This window comes from Micropterus dolomieu, linkage group LG08, assembly GCF_021292245.1.
Source record: "Micropterus dolomieu isolate WLL.071019.BEF.003 ecotype Adirondacks linkage group LG08, ASM2129224v1, whole genome shotgun sequence".
In the NCBI taxonomy this organism is placed as follows: domain Eukaryota; kingdom Metazoa; phylum Chordata; class Actinopteri; order Centrarchiformes; family Centrarchidae; genus Micropterus; species Micropterus dolomieu.
The window spans coordinates 17,870,452-17,891,305 of record NC_060157.1 but is presented as its reverse complement, the minus strand read 5'-3'; the positions used below and the strand labels follow the sequence as shown (position 1 = coordinate 17,891,305).

Here is a 20,854-nt window from a genome sequence, read left to right as displayed (position 1 = left end):
GACAAAGAATGATTTATGTAGAATTCTTTATTCTTATGGAGTCAGTCAGTGAAAGGCATGCACTGCTGCTGTGTCTGTCAGCGTGACTTCGACCAGCGGCATCTTCCCAACCCCACTGCCCCACTTCTAAGAAAACAAACATCCAACACCAGCTCTCCCACTCTTTATTTCCCAGAAACAACGGGCTCTCTCACAAAGACTAAGTGCAAACCAAAATGTGTGATCATCTCTGGCATTTCTTCTCAAGGCCTTCCAGTAGTAATTAGAGGGAGAGGGATAGGCCTTCTTCACAGTTTGCTTAAAGGAATGCTGGAGTTATGGCTGCCTTCCTGTGTGTATGTGTGGGTAGTATCCCAACAACTTTAGAGTTTCTGAAAAGGCTTCAATAACAAGCAGCAGGAGCTGATCTATAAGCTGGTCACAATGTCTCTGCTCAGGAGCCCTATTATGATGGTGAAGTTGGAGGGCTGGGTACTGGAGCTGCAGTGTGTTGTGCCTCCTACGCTATATCAGTGTTCTGGCAGCAGTCACGCACAGCGAGTACTGAGACAAATGGAAACAGACAAAGCCTTCCGTGTGCCCCCTAAGTGCTGTGCTGGGAACACAACCTTGATTGGCAAGGAGACCTGGGGTTTTGGAGCAGGAAAGGCCGACCATGATTTGGGAGATTTATTCAGGGTCACAGACCGCCACTGCTGACCACAGACACTTTTAAAAAACATTTGGCTCTGAGAAATACAGTGACTTGGCTCAGTGGAAGTTCATTTCCGAGAAATGCTCAGTCAAAAACACAAATACGATTTGCTATCTCAAAGAGAACAATCCACTTTACTATTTTTATTTTGCTTACAAAACAATGACCCTGAGAAATTAACTTATCACTACGACTGTCCTTCGTGGCTCTTCATTCCACTAACTCATCTATCTTTCTAACCAAAAACTACCAGAAGCTGTAGCTAACTGCCTGACTCACCTCCATTTTCAGACAGTTTCCCACGGTAGATCTTGTCCTCCGCGACATCAGTCCAGTACAGGGTGCTCTCATTGAGGTGGAAGTCCAAGGCAATGGTGTTTCTCAGGCCTGGTACCAGCACAGTGAACTCCCCTTTGTGAAGATCAATCCTTCTGATCTCATGGCGGTTGGAGAAGATAATAAAGGGCTTGAAAGGATCTGAAGGCAAAGAAGTTGTACCCGGAAAAGTGTCAGTGTCTCAACAAATTAAATCTCAATTCAAAACCCAACAAAACCCCTTGTGGGTCTTGGATCAAGTCCGGCCTTAGTTGTCTCTGAGTGGTGTGTGGTTTGATGCTCACTTTCTGAGGGGAAAAAACTTTAAAAAAAAAAAAGAAAAAGGTATATACATTAGGGCTGCAACAAAAGATTATTTTTTATTGTCTGTTAATCTGTGGGAAATTTTCTTGATTAATCAATTAGTTGTTTGGTTCACATTATGTCGTAAAAACAGTTGATCGGTGTTTCACAATTATGTCCCCAATTGTCTTGTTTTGCCCAAAATATATTCAGTTTTGAAGAATATTTACTTTTTTTTCCTTAAAAAATTACTCGAAACCGATTATAAAAATAGTTGGCAATTAATTTAATAGCTGACAACTAATCATTTTATTGTTATAGCTCTAATTTACATACATTATTATTAGTATTGCAGAGCTTGTTCAGCACAAGGAAAATCCTTTTTTGCTCTCAGTCTAAAGCCAAAAAGAAATTCTGCAGTTTTTAGGAGTAAATCTTTAACATTCTTTACCAGTGCTTTTGCAGCTCTCCATGTCATTCTCCAGCTCCCAGCCCTCGTAGCAGGAGCACTTGACGCTGGATTTCTCCTGCTCGCACTTCTGGCTACACTTCAGGTGTTTGGGACAGAAGCTCTGGATCTGGCAGGTCTTGTTGTCGGCTCCCAGCTCCATGCCCAAGGGACAAGAGCACATAAAGCCCTCCCCGGGAATGATGCTGCAGTTATGGCTACAGCCACCGTTGTCCAATGAACACAAGTCTGCAGGCGAGAAACAGAGAATATATCTGAGACAGGAGAGTTGTATGTATTGTTTGTGGTGTTTTTTTAATATGGAAGGTACAGGACAAAAGAACCAGGTACTGAACACACTGTCGTGTTGTGGTTTGTGTATAAAGGTTTTTTTTTGTGTAAAGAACATTTTACCACAAAGTTTCTCATCAGAGCCGTCAGGACAATCGTCAGTGCCATCACACAGCTTCTCAGCAGGCAGACAGATGGAGTCATTGGTAGCACACATGTGATGAGACAACTTGCACACCAACGCCTCACAGTTGTCCTCATCCGAGTTGTCCTCACAGTCACTGTCGCCATCACACACCCAGGCCTTGCTGATGCAGCGAGCTGTCAGGACCAAAAAATATAAATTTTCAGCTTGTGTTGTTTCATTGAGATCGGTTTTAAAAAAGTCACACCAGCATTTATAAAAACAAAAGTTCAGACCAAATCATCTTAACAATGCTGATCTTTGAGGGAACAGAGAGAACAAGCGAGTTGAATGAGAAGCAACAGTAACAACTCTTTGTACCCAGTTTGCCACAAATTAAACTTGCCACAAAGAGCAGCCACTTCATGACAGATGTGCAAATAAATTTCCTGGTGCCACTTTCTGGTGTGACCAGGCAGTTACTCTTTCATTTATTTGTCTTCATTTTAGAGAATAAAACCCTATTTGTACTAACACAACACTACATCTTCAGCTGACACTGTCAAAAAGGTTCATCCCCCTTAACCTCTGCTACTTAAGCCAGCGGAGAGCATCCTCACCAGAGTCCCTGCAGCTAAACTTGACCGCTGGATCACACATGTGGGTCACACCCTCGCAGTTGCTCTCGTCACTCAGGTCCATACAGTCTGTGTCCCCATCACAGCGCCAGCGCATGGGAATGCACAGACCGTCCATCCGACACTGGAACTCATCCACATGGCAGCCGCCTGGAGGACGGGTAGCTGGAGAGGAAACAGCAAGAGAAAGTGTGATAGTTAGCCAAAAGAAAACCAAAAACAAACAATTAAGCCAATGTTAAAGAAGCAATGACATCTCCTCACGGCAAAGGTCGGCTCTTGGCACGGCTATAGCCAGGAATGGGCCAGGGACCATTCAGTACAGGACTACAATGCACAGGAGAGGAGGCGATAGCTTTGCTTTTTTATTTCAGCTAATGATTTCCAGACAGGCAGGCCAATAGAGCACACAAAATAACACACACACACACACACACACACACACACACACAGAGCACAGATTGCTCATTAGACCAACAGGTCATGCTGGGCCCCATTTTTGCATGCTGGGACTTGACACCAGTTGGCTGCGTTTCTGCATGGATCAAACAGTACGTACAACTTCAGAACACACACAGTGTACAGGAGCGCATGTTTCTAGGAAGACCCGACACTGTGCTTTGACACTGCCTCAGTCGTTGCTAAGAAGAGTGGTTAACCAGCAAAATCTCAATGTTCCAAATCAGACATGACACATCAAACATGGCCACCAGCTATTTTCAACTGTCAACATGTAAGTTCATATCACTGCAGCCAGTCAAAACATCTGTGCCATTTGCACTGCACCATAAGAGTTTAATTGTTATCTAACCACAAAACATAATCACATCCTGAACAGAGCAACAGAGAGGATTTGCTGTAAATGATAAGTGGAAGCCAGAGGGCATGTAGGGGCATGGAGCGCAGAGGAAACACAAAGGGGGGGTGGGGGGGTCGGGGGTGGACTCGGGTACAGCTGGCAAAAGTCCAAACAAAGCCGTAAAGAGCAGTGCTTTTTCACTTTGGTACACACAGTACTGTTCCTTACCCTGGTTAGTGCAGTTGGCATGAGTCTCGTCACTGTAGTCTCCACAGTCATTGTCGCTGTCACAGGTCCAGTATTCTGGGATACAGCGGCCACTATTACATTTAAACTGCACACTGGAGCAGGAATGGCTGCAGCCGGCTTCATCACTGTTATCCCCACAGTCATTGTCTGTGTATGAGCACACACAAGATTTTATTTTCAGTTATTGAGATTGTTTTAAAATACAACTTCATGGAAGGTTAAGGAAGTTTCAGAAAGTTATTACCATTGTCACAGCGCCAGTTGATGTTGATGCAGCGGCCATTGGCGCAGGTGAACTGGGTCAGAGGGAAGCAGGTTGGGTAGGCTGAAAAGGGAATATGAGAGAATATTTGTCGTCTACAACTAAAACATGCACTATTCGAGAAAAATCAACATTGTGAGGGTGCAGTTAAGACTCACCACAGGAGTCTGGCTCATCTGAGCGGTCTCCACAGTCGTCATCCAGGTCACATGTCCAGGAGATGGGGATGCAGCGCCCACTTGCGCAAGGGTACTGGTTTGGTGGGCATGTGCGAGCTGGCAGGGGAACGAGGTGTAAAACGAGATGTTATGTGCTGTGAAAAAGTCATCTTGCAATATCACTCAACATTCAAGCCGCAATAACTTTTTAAGACATCCTCAAAAGGTGGAAATCATTCTAACCTAATTGTACCCATATTCTCTTGCTACAAAAAATACCTAAAAATAGTTGCAACCCCAAAACACTACACTCACTTTATCGTAATTAAGTTAAGGACAATTTGTAATCTCCTTCAATTTATTTGAGACACTGAGACAGCTCTTATAAAAGCAACAAATGCTGTTAGCCAAGGACCATCACTGTGTTCCAGCCCATTATGGTAGATCAATAGATGCTCCTGGACTGTTTGCAAAATCATGCTGGCATCCACTGCACTAATCGTAACTGAATTAACTCAAAACTAACAGATCCCATTATGTCTGCTTTAGTTTGTAACTTGTCTCCTTGCCCAAAGTTTCATTTGTCCAGTGCTTCTTTATTTTCACTTTATTTTCCCTCTTAACCTCAACAAAAATGCTTCTTCTCGCCAACACCATTTCTGATTAAAAAACACCCATATTTCTCAATCCCTTCATCATTATGTGTTTGAAATACTCATCGTCTATCAACAAAAACACTTGTTGCAGATCATGCATAAAATCATACAGTATATTCATTTGCCCAACCTGCAACACAGGTAAAACAATAAATACTTGTATCTCACAAATCACAAGATTAATGAAAAACTGTAATGCTCGCTAAAATACAAAGAACTCCCGCTTTGTACTTACCAGAGCAGGTGGTGTTGGATTCATCTTCATCATTACCGCAGTCATTGTCGCCATCACACAGCCATCGCAGGGGGATACAGCGGTTGTTCTGGCATTTGAATCGGTCAGCTGGGCAGGTGTGCTGGTCTGGGGGGAAGAAAGCAAACACTTATTTTATTAAACTTGCTTAAAGATCAATTATTTGATGTTTTTTTACACTTTCTGTGGGTGACATACTATTGAGCTTGACCCTGTAACCCTCTAAGTATGTCACGTTAAAGGAAGTATTAAAAAAAGAAAAGAACATCCAAGACCAATGTGAGTCCGTGGTTGTCCCTATTGCCTGATGAGGAGAAAGCTAGCCAGTGAAATTACAGCCACATTACACTGCATGGAAAGAGATTGTCTTGGAAACTGTAGTGTGCGCTCTGTCGGTTTGTGTTAGCTAAGATTCGTGAAAATAAATTTTGTTTATCTATGTGTTGCTGTGTAACCATGGCGACGACATGGTGCACTTACGGCAGAGCTCAGGAGCCTCATCACTATTGTCCAGACAATCATTGTCCCCGTCACACTTCCAGCGCTCTTGGATGCAGCGGTTGTTCTTGCAGGCAAACTCCCCAGGCTGGCATTGGGGCGGGGGCACGTAGGAGGGGTTGGCTAGAGATGAGATCAGGGATAGGAGCAGAAACAGATGGGCCATTGAGACAAGAGCCGAGGACCAAAAACAAAACAAAGCTTTCTGGTGCCTCGGTCAGCTTTCCTCTCTCTTAAAGTTGCAAAAATATTGTCTGAGGTTTTTTAAAACTTCTCTCCAGATTTGGAAAAGACAGCGTACAGTAGAGCTCACTAATGGAAAGTACAGCCTAGAATTCTTTAACAGCCTAAACTCCTGCTGAGTAATGAATTTTCCATAATCTTCCACAGGAATCTTTGATGAAATCTGCCTACTGGTAAAGCTGCTAAGTACCTTTGCAGGTGACATTATCGACATCCAGGATTTGATCGTCAGCACAGCCACAGGACCTGCCGTTAGGGATAGCAAGGCACAGACTGCTACAGCCTCCATTGTTAACTCGACACACATTGGTGCCTACACAAAGAGACAAAACCAAGAAGAAAAGTACAATATTAGCATCATATTTTACCTCATATTTAAGTCATGACGTGAGAACGAATGAACAGAATGGGGGATATACCTTGCTGCTGGTGTGCATCATACACTCTGATCTCAAAGATGGGTGGCCTCTCGTTTCGGAGTAGGGTGACCGTCTTTGTGGCCTGGTCCAGTTTGTAGATGCTGCCGCCACGGTACTCATTCCAAAAAAGAAATTGTTTGTAATGACATAAGCCGAAGGCGTGGTTAAGCTCCTGCCCCTCATACACCACCTGTTCAATCAGGAAAGAGATAGGAGTTAGATCTCCAAATATTACCGTGTTTCAATATAGTAGTTTTCTTGCTGTTAGGACCACAATGTTGGAATTTATAATTTTTTTTAAATAATGTGGAGTAGTACCTCTATTATCATCAACAAATACACAACATTTTAAATATATTCCTAAACATTACCAACCTTTCGCTGAGTGGTGTTGAGGTAAACCAACTCAATACGGTCGTAGTAAGCATCCACCCAGTACAGGATCCCCTGGGGAATGTCCAGACTCAAGCCATTAGGCCACAGCACAGTCTTGCTGGTCAGGAACACCTGGTGATGGGAACCATCCATCCAAGCTTTCTTGATCTTCCCTCTGTTGCTCTCTGTGGGGTCCTCCTCCCAGTCAGTCCAGTACATCCATCTGGGAGACGAGAAGAGGTATCGGCGCGTTGAAAAGCCATGTGGAATATGACATTTCAGTGTGGGCTTGCACCGTCAAAATGTAGCTCTTACACACGTTAACGGAACATCCCACAAAAAAAATAAAAGGAGGGAGTATCTAAAAAGAAAACTGAAAACTTACCAGCCCCACCCCCACCTCACACACACACACACACCCCAATGTATCCAATGAGTTTAACAAACATCTACAGTGCAGGCAGCCCACATAGCTGCAAGTAACAAACCCCCTGCTGCTGCACCAAGACATTATAACTGGAGTAAAAACTTCAACATAGCATTTATGAGAAAAGAATACCCAATAAAATAACAATCCCCTCCCCTCCAGTGTCTCACCCATGCAGGGGGTCCACCACAATTGCACGAGGGTGGCTCATCTTGCCCTCAATGAGAGTCTTGCGGGTCTGAGAAGCCTTCTCCAGCCTGGCAACACTGATAGTCTTCTTAGGCCCGTCATCTGTCCAGTAGAGATTACCTCCCATCCAGTCTACTGCTATCCCCTCTACTGTGTGAATACCTGAGATAAGCAAAGGGAAGCCAGTGTGAAAAAGAAACTATTAGCTGGCCAATTCAGGATGAGTATCAATAGAATAAAGTGATGATATGATATGAAATAACCTGACTGAATGCTTTTCTTCCCTAAGTTCTTTATAGGATTTGGTTAGAAAGTAAAAGAAGTTCCCAGAACCTTGTGCAAAGCCATCATTTCATCCTTACCTTCCTTCAGTATGGTGTCTCTCTCTGTGCCATCTATCTTCTGGCGGCCAATAATGTAGCTGGTGGCATCAGCAAAGTAGATGAATTCACTAGCGGCGTGGAAATCCAGAGCTCGGGGGTTCATTAGGTTCTCAATGGGAATCATGTACTCATCAGGCACCTTCGCATTCATGTCCATGCCCCTGATGATTCCAGGACGACCCTTACCGTACACTAAGAACAACTCGTGGTCTGGTTCTGCAGGGGGAAAAAAAACACCATTTCTTCTGTCAGCGATTTTGAAACCATGACTTCATTCCCATCATCAATTATCACTGCTGAAACTAATGGGAAGGCGTTCATTTTTGTCAAATGAAATCTTTCCCTCGGTCTTGATACTCACTCTTGCAGGACTTGCCGTCGCTGCCAAGGCTAAACCCAGAGCGACAGCGGCACGTACGGGTCTTGTGGCTGTTGCTCAGCAGACAGATATCAGAGCAACCTCCAGCCTTCCCAAACTGATCCAAGGCACATGCATGGCTGCGCACTAAGCCAGGAGAGAGGAGCACAGAAACAACAGTCATGCAATGGTGACATTAATCAGTGGACATATATCAGATGAGTTAGCAGTCAAGCTAAGAGCTAAGTTGTGCCTGGATTACCTTGAGGTTGGCGCCTCTGGTGGTACACGTGCAGCGCGGCTCCCCGGTCTACCCGCGTCACCACCTGGAAGTCGGAGCTGTTGAAGCGGTTCACTCTGATCACACTTGTCTTGGGGTTGAGGTTGCCTTCGTCTGAATTGGTGGCATACAGGTAGTTCTCAAATACAGTCAGTCCATACAGGTGCTCAATCTGAAATGCATTGAGACAATAAAACAGCAAAATTTAAAAGTTATCTTGAGTTTGCGACCAAAAAACGCTGACATTCCTTAGCAAAACATGGTGCATTACGAACGGCTTGTGTGATATCATTTGTGTACACACTTTAATCTTGGAACACTTGTACTTTCTGCGTAATGAAACTTTGCTAACAAACAATTTATCAGCATAAAACAGATTTTGACAGGTTCTAAAAACGTGAAGAAAGAGACAGATAAACATAGACACAGAGACAGACAGAGAGATAAAGAGAGAGTGTTTGTGGAAACTTGGCACAGGGCAGCACAATGGCTCCACTTCCCATCTGCTGTTAAACAGAGAGAGGTTTTACTTTTATAAGGGTCTATTCTGTACAGCTCTTCTCTACTGTCAGAAAGATGTATGGCTTGGGATCATATTACCTCCCCCCACCTCACGCACATCACAGTCCTTCCACCACTGCAGTCCTGATTTCATTAAGATCATTACTCCACTATAAGTTTGAGCCAAGCTTCGCTCGGGCCAGACTAATATGTTTAGAGAGGCACTAGCCAGGAAAATCACACACTCTTTAAGTAATATCAATCAAGGCAATAAAAAAGACGTATCCTCAGGAGATACACAAGAGACAACTGGAAAACAGTACTGCCTCTAAAGATGATGAGATTACATCTATGATGATACAGATTTAGAAAACAGATGTTTTGTGTTATCAAAGACTGAAAGGTCAGCAGGGACCCTTGGTGATTGCTGTTCAACCTTTTAGAAGAAAGTTGATCAATCAGTAGTCTATATTCTTGAGCTTATCTCTATGTACGTTTGGGTGTAGTTGGTATTTTTTTTTGTTACAACACCCATCCAACCATCCTTTAAACCTCACCAGCAGGCCCTGGATGATGGTGTGTCGGTTCTTGCCCTCATAGTCGACCACTTCGATGTAGTCTAGGTAGGCGTCAGCCCAGTACACCAACCGGTTGACCAGGTCCAGTGTGATACCGTGGGGGAAGACGATCTTGCTGTCCACCAGCTTAGTGCGGTTCTGACCATCCATGTCGCAGCGCTCCACCCTCGGGGTAGACCCATAGTCTGTAAAGAACACTTTGCTGTAGCAGAGGAAGAGGAACAAAAAGGAAGAAGGGTTTCAGTAAAGGTAAAGTGACAGAAAAGACGAGAGGAAATTATATGCCTTAGGAAATTGGCTTGACATTGCACCACTGGCCATGACAGAGATATATGTATTAGTCATTATGATGGATTACAAAGACAGAGAAGTGATACTTTGGAAAAAGGAACTACATCAGATACCCGCCTGTCAGTATTAGGAACTAGAAACAGTCAATATGAAGGCACAAATGCTTGGTCAGCACGACGTCTCATCATATGACAGCATTTTCCTCTCAAGTGTTACTAAAAACGCTACTGAGGGTAATTTCAGGTCAGAAAGACTGGAGGGAAGTACAGACCCCATGGCTGGGTCCAAGGCGATCCCTTTAGGGTTGTACAGCTCTTGGTCCAGCAGGGTCACGCATGTCTGGCCGTTCTTGTTGCAGACAAACACCCGGTCGTCCACATCATCCACAAAGTAGAAGTTTCCAGTTAGCCAGTCAATAGCCATCTGCTCCACATCTGAAGGACGTAGCGGAGAGAAGAGAGGAGAGCGGAGCAGAAACATTCAAATAAAAAAAACAGAGCCTCATGGGAGTACAGTCATAACTCTTGGTCATATACAAGCCTCATTTCAAAACCTCTCATTTTATGGTGCCATGACCCTCTCCTCAAGAGTGCCACGCTCTTGAAAAACAAAAAATAGTGCTGAATGAATTAGCTTCTGTCATCTTCCTGCACTACTGGGTCTAACAGGTTGTCCATTACCAGCACTCCACTTGTCTTTGATTAAGGCAAGCAGGGTGTGGGGGATGGAAAGAAACACAAAAAGTGACAGATGACAGTGAGAGGTGAAGGCCCGAACTACTCCCATAAGTGTACAAATGGGTTGAGATATGATGCCTGTGAAGGGCATAACATATGATTTACATGATTCTTATAAGCATCAAACCATTCAATGTCCCCTGGTGCCATGTATGGAAGGATCTGCATGTGGTTCTCCACTCATTCATTCAGTTATCTTTTGTTAATTTAGTCACCAATCTCTACATGTTAGGCAGGAATTTTAAAACAAAAACAAAAAAACAAGCAAATGGCAGCACAGAAACATGACACATGAATCTGGAATTTGTAGGATCAATCTGAAGATCACTCCAATTGACTCAAAATACTGTTGCGACACGTCTCACAAAAAGAACTCTTTATTAAACTTTGTTACCCCGCTGCTATGACACTTTGTAACCCTGCTGTTAAGCCTAGAAAGAGGAAGCTTTGCAGATGGAGACATATTTCAGATATACCCCCAACACTGAGGGTTTGACATGCTAAATTAGTACTGGAAACATGTCTCACTCTGAGAACTCTGTCCTGTGTGAGACTGGGTGCAGAAATCCCAGACCACAGGGAGACCCAGCTGGGGGTGGAAGGGTGTTGGGGCTTGAAGATACATACAGCCTTGTGTTTTAACAGCTGCAATCACACTTCTTCTCAAAGCAAAACACTGTATACACACATGCACATCACACAGGCTCACTACTCACACATAGTATCATAGTGACCACACGTGTCCCTCCTGTTGATACAAGGGACAACTTTGATGTTGTGGTACACAAGTGGGGTATAACACCATCCCAAGCCTTTGACCATTCATTAAAAACAAAAGTCTGCACTGGAGCCCACAACAACAGAGCATACACACATCTGGGCCCAATGTAGAACCCCCCCCATCTATCAAACATACACAGAGCTTCAAAAGGCCTGCCCCACATGGGACAGTATGCTTGGTGCTACAATATAAGCAGAGTTGAGAAGACACTGGGAAAGCATGGAGAATGTGGTTGTGGCAGTGGTCTGGAAAGAAAGAGACTGATACCGATGGGGAAATTTATAGAACTTTGAAAGTTCTGGTGCACCTCCAAGCTGGATATGATTTATTTACAGACTGCAAAGCTAGCGGCCATATCACATCTAAAAAAGGAGGTAACTGTAAATACACGAGCTAATAAAAAAGTCATAGTCAAGAGAACAGGGGGAGGGACTGAAAACCAGTCCAACATGTTCCAAAAACATCAGAACCAAGATTCTGACAAAGGGGACGGTTTATCATAGAGTTAAGAGGAATAGTGATACTCCCTTTGGTATCAGTTCTAAAATGATTCTCCCCAAAAGAAATCCAGCTGGAAGACTGGCTATACAAGGCACTGATTAGACTATACAGAGTAGAGAGCCAGTTGTGCAACACAGTGACTATTGCGTTGTGTAACAGCCTGCAACTAGTAGACCCCTTTATTCAGAAAGCCAGCCAGTCTGTTGACGTCCTCACTCACTGAGCTTCTGGTAAGTGGAAAGTTTGCTGAGAAACCGAATGAACCCACCCCATTCTACTCACCCAACCACCCTGCCCTCACAGCCCCTTTTCACTTCCTGTCCTTAACACCTACCAGCTCACACTACTCTGAGGAAACGTTTTACAAACTGAGGGGGTCTTTCTGGCAACAACAAACATGCTTTCTGCCCAAACAGCCTAGGTATTTACATGCAGGGCCACAGCCTATTTAGCTCTTCAAACTAGTCACACAATGGCGCCTCGCCTCAGGAATAGTGCCACAAAATGTGTACTTGACTGTTATTTCCTCTATTTGCATGTCAGTGCAAGCATTCCCATATTTACATGTTAGTGCAAAGGAGAAAAGAACCATCATCATACTGCTTCCATAATCCTCCCTGCGCCAAGAAGATCCTATTAATCTGTGCAAAACCCTCTTTGACCTCTCGAGAGCACAGTTTTAGAGTTGAGCAATAGTGATTTTCCATAAGGGTCTGACATACAACCTCTATTTAAGAGGCTATAATTCCAAACAGTTATGCTGCTAGCAAATCCCCATCTGCTGCAAGAGAAATAGAGATGTGATTGGCTGGACAGCTTGTCCTGGTGACATGGGTATCATCTCATGATTCCACCCGTGAAAAAACAAAAAAAAAACAAAAAGAGAGAATATGAAATGATTGCCAAAAACTAGTTGCTCTTTGGAAACAGCGAGTGAATAATGTAGTACATTGGAAGCCTTTGTTTAAATTAGATGCACATTAACATCTAGTAAAAAAACCAAAACAACAAAAATGGTTCTGATTTCCCCAGAAACTATATTTGTTATCGTCTTGGCACATTATTCTGGTGGGAAGGGTGGTCCTCAAGAACAACAGATAGGAAGAGTGAAGAAAGATGGCTGAACGATGGACAGAGGGACATAGGGAAAAGGGCTGGTCCCTGCGGTGGAGTTCCACTCAGAGGGTGGAGAGGATGGCACTGGAAGAGTCTGCTCCCCTTTTATCTTCCCAGTCAGAGAATCACACATGCAGACAGAGCAGGCCACATCTGGAACCCTCGTCTACTTATCTGACCTGCTCTCTAAGGCTCCCAGAAGCTATAAATCACCCTGTTTGTGTGAACCCTGCTCCAAACCCTCTGCCTCCACAGTTTTATCCATATCCATCTAAGGCCAATCCCCAGGTCTGACCACCATACTTTTAGGAGTGCACCTGAGCCCTGCTTGTTAAAACAATGAATAGAGCTAATGAAGAGCCCGTGTTGGCCCCAATTATATGATGCGAATTTGTTTTGATAGAGTTCACCTTCAAGCAAAGGAAAGGCAAACGGGTTTATCAAGAAAGACATAACATTTTAAAACCAAACATCCACAAAGGATGCCATCCGATTATGCAGAAATTGGCCTCTTGACCGAGCTGAGATCCACAAAATTAACAGAGGGTTTTTTTCTCTTATCGCAGCTGGAAAAGGCCAGACTGATGCAATATGAACATGTAGAGTCAGCCAAAGTGCAAAGACAGCCACCTGCCTGTTTGTCTGTTTGCTCCCTGAGTGACTAAGGACAGATGACCCCCACCAAAAGACATGACTGGACCCACACTGTCAGGGTTTTCTACAGTTCTTTACAGTGGAAGTGGGCCACCTTACCTGAAATTAAGACTGCTTCCACTAACATCTTGAAAAAATTCTTAAGTAAAAAACAAACAAACATTAACCTCCAGGGAAAAGGAAATGGTGCCATTTCACACAGCAAATGTCATATTTAATGAGTGTAGCTAGTGTTTAGAATCATAAGACGAGATGCAACAAGATCTGGGTGGCTTACTGCTGCTGAACCCATTTCCTGCAGGGAACCCTTATTGCACATCACAGCACAGAGTCAGAGACAGATAATTACGTCTCAGACACAGCTCACTTTGCCCTGCTTATTGTGTGAGCACTGCAGAGCCATTTCCTAAATTTCATAGAACGTCAACCACCTTGTCTTATTCCAACTGCACTTTCTGAAATCAACATTAGATACAATTTAAATGCTAGTTTTACTGAAGTTTGCTTTTGACGCTGCAATAACCTGAGAAAGAATAATAAAGATACAATAAGCAACAACTTGACTTGGATGTACATGACGGTACAAAGTGAAATTTCATAGGTGTACACAAGTGGTGCAGCAAATGGATAGAAATGTGTACACCGGGCAACCAGAAATGAGTGAAAAATCTCACTTCGCAATTCATAAAACGTAATATGTCACTAGGTAATGGTTGCATGAGTCAAAGTTATGTGGGTCAACATCTGTCTGTGTGTCTGAGCTTCAGCTAGCAGTGTGATAAAGTGACTTGACTGGACAGGACATGAGACAGCCGGAGGAATGTAGGGGCTGTTCAGGCTGACATAACCCAATGGAGGAATGTAAATACCATCTGCATGACCACTCGCATATACACACGCACACACACCTCCAAGGTACAGCAAATCACCACCTTCTCTCTCTCCCTCTCATTTTACCACTCCCTTGTCTCCTTTGCTTCAATCTTTCTCTTTAGAGGTCGCTCTCTCTTCCACCCCTCGCCCCCATTTGCCCCTCAGACCACTTAACAGAGCAGTGGATCAGAAAGTCACAGTGGCAGGCCAACACAATGAGGGCGAAGTGGGATATGGGCCACTCATGAGAGTGCAGTGAATCAACTGGAAAACCCCCATTTTAAGCAGCTGGGGTTCACTGAGCATCGGCTCTGCCCCGGTTGTCAGTAGTGACAGCCGTAACACAAGCTTCATTTGAAGTGGATATGAGCCGAGGCACCTTCTAATCACGCAGCAGGTTTCTCGTCAAACATTTCAGGGTCTACACACCCGGCTTCTCCACTTGTTTTCTTCACATCTGCCGTTCCACGCCTTGGGCCAATTCTCAAGGGAACGCTTCCCATGCGCACAAACCCACACCCTCCCTTTCATGTTTTGTCTACATTTCTGCCCCCATTCTTAGTGTAACGGCACTGTCAGGCAGGTGAATATAAACAAACCTTGTCAAGCTCATAATCAGAGATCAATCAAGTCAGCATTATATGAGTAAGTCTCTGAAAAGGGGCAGTGTTCATGTGCTGTTTGTGTGTGTGTGTGTGTGTGTGTGTGTGTGTGTGTGTTGCCCAAGAGCTCTCTGTGAGTTAAGACAATGTCTGTGGTTATGAGGACATTACCTCCACAGGCCAGATATTGTCACTGTTTATGAGTTGTGGTCTATACTGTATCTTCTCCTACACACAGAAAATTGCGCTGTCTATCTACAACACCTTCTAGAACAAAATGTAGAGTAGTTGGGAAGACTTATGATGGCAGAGAGGACTTTTGTGAGAAAACCTAATGCTAAATGTCATTATATAAAAAAAATCAATGATCCGAGGTGGAATACAACCTATACATTCAAATGCATCAAACAGGAGCAGCGGAAAAATACATTTCCAGACTTCTGAATAGCCATGCAAAGTCAGTACATAAATCAAGCTACACAGTAGGTTACTGTTTGCCTGTCAAGAAATATGCAAACTACTGCCTGAAGGCATGCTGGCAGCCTTATATGTATCATATCACTTTAAGTAAGCTACACACACACAATCATCTATGGGATGATTTAGTGGTGTGTCAGGGTGCCCCTGTTCTTCAAAGACAAACCTTTTGAAAAATAAAGCAGGACTCAGCATTTCTACTTGGCACTTTTATGCTGGTATGAGCATCTTTCGGAGGTGAAGCTATATTGCTTTATGTTTTACATTTGTCTGAGCTAGCAAACGCAAGGTTGACCATTCGATTCCTGAGGCAAAGTATGGAAATTTCACACAGGGTGAGCTGACAACTCAAACTGATTACATGAGTGCTGCTTGCATGCTCTTACGCAGGGCTTAAATTTTTTTTTAAAACAGGCAGTCTACAGCTAAACTGTAGCTGTATCTGACCACATTTTTTGTAGGAATACTTTGTCATTAGAAAATAATATTCATTACTATAGTATTCTATTACTATAGAAACAAAAGCTCATTCATTTCTACAGTCAGATAAGATTTCTCTTATTTTTGTCAATGAAACTACTACTCACGGTGCAGGCTGAGGGAGATGTTGATGGTACGGATGTTAGTGACAGTCTTGAGGTCGGGGATGCTGGCGCACTTCAGCTGAGTGGCAGAAGGGGTGTCACCCACATCTATCCAGCAGACCGTCTCCTCAGCATAGATGAAGTCCATTGCCATGGTCTGCTTGGTGCCGATGGAGGGCAGTCGGGATGTGGAGCCGCTCAGGGAGGTGCAGCGGATGTCATGGAGGTTAGCAATCAACAGCATAGGCAGACGATCCACAGGCTCTGGGGAGGGTGATCAAGGCAATGGCGAGGAGAGCAGGGGAAAAGCATGTGGAGGAGTCAAAGGACATGCATTCATTGTAATACATGTCTCTCTAGTAAACAAGCTTGTGACAGGCAGATGTGACTACCTGGTACAATATAGCAGGAAGCCTTTTCTAAAAGATAACACTGATGAACTGCATCCTTGCTCTCTGATGCACTTTCGTGGGTGTGTGTGTGTGTTCTTACCATTTTTTGCTTTGCAGGAGCGGTTGTCTGGTTGCAGCAGGTAGCCCTCCACACAGCTGCAGGTGTAGGAGCCGTCAGTGTTTGTGCACGTCTGACTGCATGTCCCATACACATTGCACTCATTAAAATCTACAGGAGAATAACACAATGCATGAACAAACACAGTCCGTGATGAAATATATAGAGATTATACAGTACTTATTTGCAATTTAATGCATTAGGTGCACTTAGATACTACTTTTTCATCGCTAGGTAACAAAATGCAAATGTTATTACCACCCTGGAACATGCTTACCTTCTACCTCGAGGCAAGTGGTTTGATAAAAAAACAAAAACAAATCTAATCTTCTTTACATGCTGACCCACACAAATTCCAGTCAGCAGCCAGAAAGTCAGAGTAATCTGATGATTTTTTTTTTTTTTTTTTTAAATATTACTTTGGCTGAGCAAGTGTAAATCTTCCAAATCACCCACTCACCTTTACAAGTCTTTCCATCTGCAGCGACCTCGTAGCCGTTGCTACAGTAGCACAGAGGCCCATCATGAGTCACAGCACAGTGAAACTGGCACCCATGGGAGGCACAGGCTGGTGCTTGATCTGAAAAATTGAAAAACAGAGAGACGCAGAGAACATTAAATACTGTGAAGGGAGGGGGCATAATATATCTGAAGTTCTTCAGAGTCCTCAATTTTGGAGGGCGAATAAATTCTGGATAACAATGGAGGCAGAATGAAGCCCATTTAAGTAACTGCCTCCTTGATCAGGTTTGTGTGCAGATCAGCTTTCCAATTGTTATCCTAATCCCAGCATAATCTTCCCAGAACCATCCTGCCATGTCCTGTCATATCACAGCTCTACTGGGAGATCAGGTAAGATTGTGTGTGGATGTGCATGTGTGAGAGCGAGTGGGGGTCGCACACGTGCATGCATGTGTATTCATCCGTGCATGTGACAGACGAGGTAATTTAAATGTGCGCGCACTGGAGGGCCTCTTTTTTCCCGCCCCCAGAGGGAACTCAAGGACACATCCTTTTGGCAGGAAATGAAAGAGGGGCATCCACACACCCCCTCATCTATAGGGTGAGGGTATGCATGCAGATGTGTGTCTAGGCCAAGAGATAAATGGGCTAGGGTGTCTTTCATAGACTGAAATGATGATGTGTCAGATAGTGGCACACATCTTATATTACAAAACAAATGATATTTCAGCTTCTATTAGCTTTAAGCCTTCAATAAAACATGTTGTGACACTCTTGAACTCTGATAAAATATATAACTGGGTCCTGCCCCTAGTTCAATAAACAAATGTATGAAGCCACAGAGATCAACTCAAGGAGGAAATTGCAGTATGCAAGGGGAGAGGGATAGATATTATCCTGATCATGACCAGCTCTTATTATTCAACAATGTTCTCTTTGTCTCTTTACGTCTCTGTAACTATTTCTATGTCAAACATTCACACAACTGGAACTTCGTCTCTCCACTTCTGTAAGCTTTTATCTTTGAATGAAGTACTTATGCTGACATGAAATATGATAAGCGTGTATTCACATGCTTCAGTCTTACAACGTAAGAATCCCTAGCTACCCTTTGAAGCTCCGGGACAGTGGACACAGCAACATTCTGCATCAGAGAGGGGGGTCAAGGCCTTCACATAACCTACAAACACTCACACAGCCCATGCTGATTCTAAAGTAAACTTTATTCGAAACCTGTTGAGAAACATTCCCATTTAATCATTTACTAAGTGTAAACCGCCAATATAACAAAACTGTAAATAAGTACAAAAGTGAAATTTACCTTGGTGCCCAACAAAAAACGGTGAATGGTCATGGACACACTATGCTTACAGTAGCTAGTTATATTATGATTGTAAAGAGCGGAGATTGAACCAGTAAAGTGCCTTTATTATATAAAGCCTGTTGCACTCTGGGCCACAATAACCCTTTTGTTGTGGCCCTGCTGAAAGGAAGAGTCCCCCAGCCAACACTGTGGCCCATGTCGAATCCATTCATCGAGCCTCACACTGTGAAAGACCACAGGCAACTACAGTGCTAAAACACTCACAAAATGCACAGGTGTCCAGGGTCACTTTGTTCCTTTTGTAGCCGAGTGTCTAGATGTGAGTCGGCAATATAGACAAATGTTCTAATTATCACATTGCCTGAATATCAACCTGTGATGATACAAAGTATTCAAAATACACATTAAACTCACTTTTTTAATGATGCAAACTCAGCTTTTCCAGCATCTATGGAACTATTTAATTGAACGTTCACAAAATGTTTTCCACTGAACAGTCCTCTATAATAAAAAACAAATGACAGAAAATGTATTTCATCGCCAACTACCTTAAATTTAGCTGCTCATAAGTCTTGCAAAAACAAATACATTCATCTCCTACATTCAGCATCATTCATCAGATGATCTTTAGTGACCACTTGTGAAATCTGAATGCAATATCAAGGCTACATGAGAAAATATTAATCAGCTACTTTAATGACAAAGGCCCAGAGAGTTCAATTATCACTAATCCTTACAGCTTGTAGGTTCAATGATTTCTTTTTAAGTATTGGTACGTCCCTTGCCAAAAATATAGATGATACAAAAGTTAATCTATTAGATTATATAAAGGGTTCTTTTCCATTTGAGGGGGGTGATCTGTTTGACTTTAAAGAGGTAAATTTTTATTATTTATTACAATAATATTAGAATTTAAAACATCAGCTCCAGGTAATGAATTTGTACCTCCCTATTCAAAAAAGTAATTTTATTTAGCCTTTAACAATTATTTTTGCATTTATCATGGAAACTGACAGCTATTCAAAACAGGTGATCCAGGTACAAACCATTGTCCAATTTCCATAATGTGTATGAAATAATCCTGGAACACGTGAACACATACAATATTCTCTATAATCATCAATATGGATTCAGTAAAATTCATTCAACTTATATGGCACTTTTAGAACTTGTCGATTATATAGCCTACAGTGTTAGATAAAACTGAGTATGCAAAAGGTATATTATAAACCTTTTGGAAGCATTTGACACTGTTGATCATGCTATTTTCCTTTCAAAAATGTGTAAATATGGCTTTCATGGGAATGTTTAGAAGTGGCTTAGTAACTATGTTCTTAGAAGAAAACAATATGTTTTTATTAATGGTACTGTGTCAAAAAGAAATATACTGTAATATGATGTACCACAGGGATCCATATAAGGACCTTTATTATTTCTTATTTATAAATGATCTTGCCACAGTATCTAACACCACATGCCCATTGTATTAGAGAACTAAATCATGATGTCCTCATTAACTTACTTAACTTCTTAATATGGTTTAAAACAAATAAGTTGTTATTAAATGTCAAAAAGTCTAGAAAGTCAAGTTATTTCATTCAGGAAATAAGAAATATGACACTGAGCAAATTACACTTCATATTCGTAGAGAAGAAATTTCATTAAAAAATCCTAACTCTGATTGATGATAGACGTTTTTGGAGAGAACAGGATGGTATTGCCTGCAACAAGGACACTAAAAATAAGGGATAATGAATAAGGGATTTTGTACACAATACAGTCCCTGACAAAAGTCTTGTCGCTTATCTATTTTGTAGAAACACCTGCTATTAACCTGAGTTTTAATTAATCAATTGGTGTTAGAAATAGCTCATATGAAAAGCTAAAACCCTCCCAAATGATGTAATGATATGCACTGAAATAAATTAGTTTCACTGAAAAAAGATTTATCATTTAAACAAGACAGAAAGGTCAAATTTTGGCAAGACAAAAGTTTTGTCGCCTATACAGAAATTGAACAAATTACTGCAAATACAAAAATATGTCAGCAAATTAAGTAGTGGTGCTGTGAGATCCAAATTTAATATCTTGTATGACTTCCATGAGCTTGAAGGACTGCGTCCATGCGGTTTGGCAAGGATGCATACAATTTATTGATGAAGTCATCAGGAATAGCAAAGAAAGCAGTCTTGCATGCCTCCCAGAGTTCATCAATATTCTTTGGTTTCGTCTTCCATGCTTCCTCTTTCATCCTACCCCACATATGCTCAATGATGTTCATGTCTGGTGACTGGGCTGGCCAATCCTGGAGCATCTTGATCTTCTTCGCCTTGAGGAACTTTGATGTGGAGATGGAAGTATGCGATGGAGCACCATCCTGCTGCAGAATTTGGCCTCTTTTATGGTTGGGAATATAAGAGGTAGCTAAGATTTCTTGGTATTTTAGACTATTGATGTTGCCTTCCACCCTGCAGATCTCTCGCACACCCCCATACTGGATG

General features: G+C 42.7%; 1 protein-coding gene across 1 annotated transcript in view; it reads right to left on the bottom strand.

Moving 5' to 3' along the window:
- Nucleotides 1–20,854, bottom strand: part of LOC123974818 (low-density lipoprotein receptor-related protein 1-like) — a 98,545-nt gene that overhangs the window by 34,300 nt on the left and 43,391 nt on the right. Inside the window, exons 4-24 of the mRNA XM_046055747.1 lie at nucleotides 17,028–17,147; nucleotides 16,550–16,678; nucleotides 16,061–16,321; nucleotides 10,004–10,166; nucleotides 9,421–9,643; nucleotides 8,345–8,534; nucleotides 8,086–8,229; nucleotides 7,704–7,940; nucleotides 7,323–7,503; nucleotides 6,726–6,948; nucleotides 6,351–6,540; nucleotides 6,122–6,244; nucleotides 5,671–5,811; nucleotides 5,173–5,298; nucleotides 4,282–4,398; nucleotides 4,106–4,186; nucleotides 3,841–4,008; nucleotides 2,796–2,978; nucleotides 2,175–2,372; nucleotides 1,764–2,009; nucleotides 974–1,171 (exon numbers count right to left, since the gene is read on the bottom strand). Coding sequence (XP_045911703.1) covers nucleotides 974–1,171; nucleotides 1,764–2,009; nucleotides 2,175–2,372; nucleotides 2,796–2,978; nucleotides 3,841–4,008; nucleotides 4,106–4,186; nucleotides 4,282–4,398; nucleotides 5,173–5,298; nucleotides 5,671–5,811; nucleotides 6,122–6,244; nucleotides 6,351–6,540; nucleotides 6,726–6,948; nucleotides 7,323–7,503; nucleotides 7,704–7,940; nucleotides 8,086–8,229; nucleotides 8,345–8,534; nucleotides 9,421–9,643; nucleotides 10,004–10,166; nucleotides 16,061–16,321; nucleotides 16,550–16,678; nucleotides 17,028–17,147 — 3,642 coding nt within the window. The remainder of the gene's footprint in view (nucleotides 1–973; nucleotides 1,172–1,763; nucleotides 2,010–2,174; nucleotides 2,373–2,795; nucleotides 2,979–3,840; nucleotides 4,009–4,105; nucleotides 4,187–4,281; nucleotides 4,399–5,172; nucleotides 5,299–5,670; nucleotides 5,812–6,121; nucleotides 6,245–6,350; nucleotides 6,541–6,725; nucleotides 6,949–7,322; nucleotides 7,504–7,703; nucleotides 7,941–8,085; nucleotides 8,230–8,344; nucleotides 8,535–9,420; nucleotides 9,644–10,003; nucleotides 10,167–16,060; nucleotides 16,322–16,549; nucleotides 16,679–17,027; nucleotides 17,148–20,854) is intronic.